The sequence below is a fragment of the Diceros bicornis genome, chromosome 18 (assembly GCF_020826845.1).
Source record: "Diceros bicornis minor isolate mBicDic1 chromosome 18, mDicBic1.mat.cur, whole genome shotgun sequence".
NCBI lineage: Eukaryota > Metazoa > Chordata > Mammalia > Perissodactyla > Rhinocerotidae > Diceros > Diceros bicornis.
The window spans coordinates 39275247-39282795 of record NC_080757.1 but is presented as its reverse complement, the minus strand read 5'-3'; the positions used below and the strand labels follow the sequence as shown (position 1 = coordinate 39282795).

At 58.3% G+C, this 7549-nt stretch overlaps 1 protein-coding gene across 1 annotated transcript; it reads left to right on the top strand.

The window, feature by feature from the left end:
- The first annotated feature begins 236 nt into the window (after positions 1–236).
- NEUROD2 (neuronal differentiation 2) lies at positions 237–1385 on the top strand. Its single transcript, XM_058560865.1, has one exon. It carries the CDS (start codon positions 237–239, stop codon positions 1383–1385), a length of 1149 nt encoding a protein of 382 aa, XP_058416848.1.
- Positions 1386–7549: the final 6164 nt, after the last annotated feature.

Below are 7549 nucleotides of genomic sequence, written 5' to 3'. Positions count from 1 at the left end.
GGCCCAGCGCTGGGGAAAGGGCCTGGGCTGAGATCCCGGGCGGGCTGCCGGGACAGGGCTGGGCCGGCTCTGGGTGGGGCAGGCGGACGAGGTGGGCATCCGGGCCCCCTGGGGAGGAACCTACAACAGACTTGGGGTTGGAGGTGGGTTATGGGGGAGGGCGGCAAGACCCCAGAGCGCCCCTTACTCTGTGCTATCTGTCTCCCCTTTCCGCCCGCGGGGCGCCCTCAGGCACCATGCTGACCCGCCTGTTCAGCGAGCCCGGTCTCCTCTCGGACGTGCCCAAGTTCGCCAGCTGGGGCGACGGCGACGACGACGAGCCGAGGAGCGACAAGGGCGACGCGCCGCCGCCGCCTCCGCCTCCGCCGCCGCCTGGGGCTCCGGGGCCCGCCCGGGCCGCCAAGCCAGTCCCTCTCCGTGCAGACGAGGTGCCGGAGGCCGCGCTGGCCGAGGTCAAGGAGGAAGGCGAGCTGGGGGGCGAGGAGGAGGAGGAAGAGGAGGAGGAGGAAGGACTGGACGAGGCAGAGGGCGAGCGGCCCAAGAAGCGCGGACCGAAGAAGCGCAAGATGACCAAGGCGCGCCTGGAGCGCTCCAAGCTGCGGCGGCAGAAGGCGAACGCGCGGGAGCGCAACCGCATGCACGACCTGAACGCGGCGCTGGACAACCTGCGGAAGGTTGTGCCCTGCTACTCCAAGACACAGAAGCTGTCCAAGATCGAGACGCTGCGCCTAGCCAAGAACTACATCTGGGCACTCTCGGAGATCCTGCGCTCGGGCAAGCGGCCCGACCTGGTGTCCTATGTGCAGACGCTGTGCAAGGGTCTGTCGCAGCCCACCACCAACCTGGTGGCCGGCTGCCTGCAGCTCAACTCGCGCAACTTCCTCACGGAGCAGGGCGCCGACGGCACGGGCCGCTTCCACGGCTCGGGCGGCCCGTTCGCCATGCACCCCTACCCGTACCCGTGCTCGCGCCTGGCGGGCGCACAGTGCCAGGCGGCGGGCGGCCTGGGCGGCGGCGCGGCGCACGCCCTGCGGACCCACGGCTACTGCGCCGCCTACGAGACGCTGTATGCGGCGGCGGGCGGCGGCGGCGCGAGCCCGGACTACAACAGCTCCGAGTACGAGGGCCCGCTCAGCCCTCCACTCTGTCTCAATGGCAACTTCTCCCTCAAGCAGGACTCGTCGCCCGACCACGAGAAGAGCTACCATTACTCTATGCACTACTCGGCGCTGCCCGGCTCGCGGCCCACGGGCCACGGGCTGGTCTTTGGCTCGTCGGCTGTGCGCGGGGGCGTCCACTCGGAGAATCTCTTGTCTTACGATATGCACCTTCACCACGACCGGGGTCCCATGTACGAGGAGCTCAATGCGTTTTTCCATAACTGAGACCTCGCGCCTGCCCCTTTCTTTTTCTTTTGCCTTTGCCCACACCCCTGCCCCGCCCCGCCCCCCCCCCCCCCCGAGCGCAGGGGCATCCCCACCTACCCTGGCGCCGGGCACGGGGAGCAGGCCGCCGGTCCTGCCGCTCTCCTGGGCAGCGCAGTCCTCTTACCTGTGGGTGGCCCGTCCCAGGGGCCTCGCTTCCCCCAGGGGACTCACCTTCTCTCTCCCCAAGGGGTTCCCTCCTCCTCTTTCCCAGGGAGTCCCTCTCTAGGGACCCCTCTTTGGGCACTCCCTGGAGATCCCCCATTTCCAATCCCTACGCTTAGGTTTCCTCCTCCCCTTCCTCCCTGAAGGCCCAAAGGCTTTGGTAAGGGGGCAGCTGAGCTGTGGGATACTGTTTTCCCCCTCTCCTTATTATTATTTTTAAAACAGACACCGAGCTGCCAAGGCAGAAAGGAACCGGGCGCCCCCTCTTTCTAGAAGAGGGCAGAAGTCAGGGCACCCGAGTCTGGACCTAGAACGCCCTCACCCCCAATCCCTAGTCTCAGCGTTTTGTGATTTTAATTTTGGCGGGAGGGAAGGTGGATCGAGAGGAAAGAGAGGCCAAGACAATTTGTAACTAGAATCCGTTTTCCCTTTTCCTTTTTTTAAACAAACAAACAAACATACAAAAAAAAAAAAAAAAGCTAAGAGGCGACGGAGGCCGAACGCAGAGTCCGGATCGCAGAGAAAACGCAGTAAGAACTTTTAGAAGCAATAAAAGGCAAAAAATACTACTACCAATAATAAAAAGACACAAATATCTATGCAAGGAGGTTCTGACTGAGCCTAGCGGCGGGCCCGGCCCCGGGATATCCCTCCCGGCCCGCGGGGCCGCGGCCGACCAGGCGCGGGTCTGTGCACTTTGGTGAAGTGGGGGCCGGCGCCGCCCCCTCCCCCTCCCCAGGTTCTTACAATCAGTGACTCCGAGATTTGGGGCCCCAGTGCCACTGTCCTCCCCCCGCCCCGTCCCCGTTGTGCGTCATGCTGTTTTTTAAAAACCTGTTTCCAAATTTGTATGGAATGGCAAATTGTTGGGGGGGTCGGTTTGGGGAGGGAGGGTTTGCATGAGAGACACACACACACACGCACACCACACCTAACGCACACGCAGGCCCGGCGCGGGCGTCCCAGGGCCGAGGGAGGAGAGCTCGCCGGCCCCCCCCCTTCCCCGCAGGCAACTCTGTCCCTTCCCGGGGTAAGGGGTGGAGACGGAGACCTGGGGCAGCCCTGCCCCTGCCCGACTGTGCCTCGGTGGGTGCCAGGCGCCTGGCGATTTCCGGTGGCTGGAGAGGGAGTTTTTGTCAGAGGCGTCCTCTTGGCTCTGGCTGACAGGTGGGCAGGGAGAGGGCTGAGGGCTCCTTCTGGAGGTTTCCCAAAAAGAGGGCAAAAGGAGAACCTCTCCCCACCGGAGGCAGGAGATCAGGCGTCCAAACACACGATGCAAAGATGCAAACCCACAGGCGACACACCCACACACTCACGCGCAATTTTACCTTCCTCTTGTAGAGAAGATGAAACTCCCGTCGGACACCCGAAGTGCATTGCGTGTTTCTGTTCAGTTTAATGACGATTAATAAATATTTATGTAAATGAGATGCAAAGCCGGTCCGGTTTCTCACGGTGGCCTCATTTCATTCCGGGGATTGAGCTGGGGCTGGGGGTGATGGAGATACAGAGTCAAGTGACTGTGCAGAGGCCAGGCAGAGGGACCCTGGACACTCTTGGGTGGGAGTCCCACCCTACAAACTCCCTCACGCACACCCAGTGGGCAGCGAAACAGCTACACTTGCTGCCCCTCCCAGACCTTACACAGACTCACACACGCCCCCAGCACAAAGCAACACAACTAATCTCCTTATACTCCTTCAGTTCCCAAACATGCACACGCACCTCCTTTGAAAACAAAATATCTTTTCATCACTGAAAAATGACTGAATTTGGAGCAGCTGGTCATTTTACAACCCTTTGCCCACTGTTGCAAAAAACAAGTGTGTAGAGATAAAGAGATAACCATTTGAGCCAGGCAGGGATATTTTTAAATAAAAAAAAATTATAAGGTCATAAGGATGAAATATTAATGGAGGAAGTCTTTTCAGTCTTAAATTTGTGTTTCAGAGGACTCAGGGGAATTGGCCATTTTTATCCTTGGGAATGTTGAAATTTGTAGGGGTGTTGATGAGGTTGGAGGAACAGCCCAGAGCTCTATGAGGGGGCCTGAGTCTAGGTGCCAACCCCGTAGAGTGGAGCTTGGCTTAGCCATGAGTTTCCCTGACAGGGCAGCAGGAACCTCCCCGCTCCACACCAGGACAGCCTCCTTCCTGCCTGGTGCAGCTCTGGGCAGAGGGAAGCCCTCAACCTAGAGAGGCACAAGAAGGGCACTGCGGAGGAGCCTGTCCTGCCCAAGCGGCTTCCCAGTCAAAGTAGCCTCATAATTCTCTTTCTCCGAGCCTCAGGGGCAGAGGCAACTCTGAACTGACTTCCCTGAAAGGACCCCCCTCTCAGACACCAGTGCCCACCATACCCCTGGAATATCTGGAGAGGGGTCTAAGTCTCAAAGACCCCCATCCCAAAGCCTGAACACACTTAGAAGTACTGGACCTGGCTGTTTCTGATGCTGTTTACTTAAATTATTTCGACAACACTTTTGCTCGTTTTAGGGCTGAGATGGGGATTGTACTATTGGGGTTGGGGCTTGAGGTCAGGCATGCTAAGGCTTTTAAAGGTTGGATCCAAGACCCGCAAAATTAAAGTGCCCTGACAAAAGCAGGAAAGGGAAAGGTAGTTGAAGAAGGAAGCCCTAAATGCGAAAGGGTGGATTGGATTATACTGCCTGACCTTGAGCTCAGCGGGTCCCCTAAATGACCACCCCCAAACCCTCTCAGTCTCCACAGTAGAGACAATGCTCTCCTCCTCCACCCCAGGACAGCTGCAGGCAGAGCAGCCCCGGGCCGGGAGCTGTCCGCTCCCGGGTGCTGACTCTCATCGCCCTCCCGCCTTCCGGCCGCAGAGGGAGGCCTCTCGTGTCTGGCCCTGGGGAGCGCGGCACAGCCTGAGGCTCTTCCCAATGCCCTGCCGGAATTCTGGGCAGAATTCGCCCACAGCTTTCGGAGAATTTCACTGGAATCCTTTCAAAATTTCACCTCCTCTGAAATTCTCATAAGATTGCCTCTCTAGAGTGAAATTAAGAACTGAGCCCTTCATTCCCTGGATTCACCCTTGTCGGTGGTCTAAGGGGGTCTTATAGACCTCTGAATCACCCCTATACTTGGGAGAAAGGAACTGACCCACCTTACTTCTTCTCCACTTCTTGCGTGGAGTATGGAGCAAGGCCCGCATCCCAGACCCAAATCTGAAGGATTCTGGTCTGCTGAGGGCGTGGGCCAAGGCCTGGCAGTGGCAACCGGAGAGAAAAGGAACTCAGCACCCATCCCGAGGCCTGAGTCTTATCCTGCCCTGGGAGCAAGGTTAACTGGGCTTCTCTCCCACTCAGCCTGTTTCCCAGAACCCTCTCTGAAGTCCGGGCTGGGCAGCATCCAGGTGGCTTGGGGCTGGGAGCAAAAGACCCTTCCATGTGGCTCCCCTGGCCAGACCACAGACTCCTAGCTTCCTTCTTCCAGCTACTCCACGCAGCTCCGTTCTGTTTTTGAAGCCAGATTCCAGCCCCTTTTGAAAGATGTTGATGAATCTTGACCACTGTGTTCGTGGTCACCTCAGGCTGGTGAGGGGAGCCCAGGCCCCTTTTGGGGTGAGGGGATCCCAAGCGAGTGCCTCCGATTCTTGTGAATCCCGGGGTCCACAGGAGTCGCCCCTTTCCTAATTCCTGACCCTTCCCCCACACTCCCTGCACTCTGGCTGCACTCTATCCTCCCATCGCCCCCCTCCTCAACACTCAACCTCCCTGGTGAGATGGCAAGATGAGCAGGAGAAGAAGATGCGCGCAGACATTCAGCCCCAAACTCCCCCTCGCAGGTCTTTTTCTCTGGCTTGCTCTCTTTGAGCTCGCACACACACAGAGAAGCTCCAGGAACAGAAGGAGCTGTGTGGGGGGGGGGCGAGGCTAAAAGGGGTGAGAGCGGTGGGAGGGAGGGGGCAAGGGGAGAAGTCGCAAAAAGGACGCCCTCCTTGCCCTAGCCTGAGCAGTGGGATCTCCAAGCACACACCAGCCGGCTCAGCTCAACTCCTGGGCAGCCAAACCCGTAGGTTGGATCCGGGATCAATCAGGAGGGGATCTTCCCCTTGATTTTCTGGCCCCCATCCGAAGTCCAGCATTTGGAAACGACAGGGAAACAAAGACATCTCTGAGTCCAGGCCATTTGTCCCTTAGGAGGAAAGGGAGGAGAAGCCATTGCTGCTTCTCCCTTCTCTGTTTAACCCCATTCCAGCCAGAATCTCGAAGGTGAGCCTCTGACCCCCAGTGAACCTCCAGCAAATGCCTGGCTCTGATTTCATCACCCAAAGGGACAGCCCAATAAACCACTGAGTACAATCCAGGGAAACTGAGCCTTGTGGGAGTCAGCGACAGGGAAGCTCTGACACTTCCTAGACTCCTCTCGGTTGTGTTTGCTTCTCTCTTTTTCCTTTTTATGGGAAAATCCACAAGTCTGTGGATGCAAGGATCTCCCACAGAGGCCAGAGATTTCGTTGCCTCTTGGGTGATCTTTGTTTCCTCCTCTTTTCCAGAATCTTTAAACCCAAGTTGCCAGCTCCTGGGAGGAATCTGTTTATTTGAGGGGGCATTGAGACTGAGGGATAGTTCTAGATTCCACAGTTTAGTTCTCAAGGAAGGTGGGAAGAAAGAGATAGCTCGGGCCAGGTCTGACCAGCCTTGGCTTCGACCTCCACTCCCAGTCCCCCCTTGTGACAACAGGGGTCAGCCTAGGACTCTACACCTGACCTGCTGCTATGTGCTCAAAGGAGAAAGCTTCTTTTCGAGAGATATGGGGGGGGGGCGCTGATGGGCCTCAGCTGTTGCAACAGGCTCCCCAGCTCACAGCCCAAGACACTGTCAGTTTTCTTTCTTTAGGGCTGGGGCACTTAAGCACTGGTCACAGGCCCAGAGGGGAGGTGAAGACCTGGACTGTGAGAAACCTTGTAACCCTACTCCTCTTCCAAACCCTGAAGCAGCCTCTGCCTTTCTGTCCTGCACCTTAAAAAATTCTGGACAAAGTTTTCTTGGGTGAGAAGTGGCAAAAAAGGGCACAGCCACCTTGGGAGGTCTGTTCTGCTCTCTGAAACTTTCTCTATCCTAAAGCACTGGCATAGGAGCACCCTGCCTGCCAGGGAGTGCCAGCATGAGAAGGCCAGACCAAGGCTGGACTTATAGGCAGGAAGGCAACCGGTTTCTGGGGGGAGATGAAAGGGGCTGGGGAGCCTCAGCCCCCTAACGCCGGGAAGGAAAGTTGGGGCACTTGGAGGGGAGAGGGCGAGGGAACCCCTAGATGCTGCCTGTGCCAAGGGAGCTGGGGCACTGCGTTGGATGGAGACGCTGCCCAGTTGTGTGGCGGGGTGTGGCTCTGGCGCTGCCAACTCGCCAGCCCATTCCAGCGCAGGAGCACAGTTCGGTCGCACAGGGCAGACTGAGGCTGCCAGGGTTCCACACCCGAAGCGTTTGCCTGGTGTTTGGTTATTCGAACCTTTCTCTCAGCTTCTCTCCACCTCTGTCTGCGTCTCATGCCTCTTTTCAAATTAATTGAATTAGGAACGGGTCTTTCCGGGACGCTTCCGCCTCCCGCCCGGAGGCTGCGCTGGCCAGGAGGCCAAGGCTGAGGGGTCAGGTCCCGCCGGGGCCAAGGGAGCCTCCAATCCCCTTTGGGGACCCGCACGCCAGTTCCTACCCTCAGCCAAGTGTTCGCCAAGGGCACAGCTGGGCGGGGTCTGGGCAGTCCGCCCGGCTTGGGACATCTGTTCTCGCCAGAGTCGCATTAAAGGGGGGGGGGCGGTGCTCAGAACCGTCCCTTCAATCCGGAGCCGACGCCTGCTTTCTCGACCGCAGGCGGAGGCAGCAGGGGACACCCGACTCCCACAGTTTTTTTCTTTCCCTTTGGGAAAAGCGAGAGAATTGGTGTGGGCAAGTAGGGCTTTCTCTCTTGCCTTAATCCCTTAATCCCTCCTGCTCCCCAATCAGA

Bases quoted from the DNA above. Each gene is read 5' to 3' on its own strand.
- NEUROD2 (XM_058560865.1), top strand. From the start codon at position 237: ATGCTGACCCGCCTGTTCAGCGAGCCCGGTCTCCTCTCGGACGTGCCC.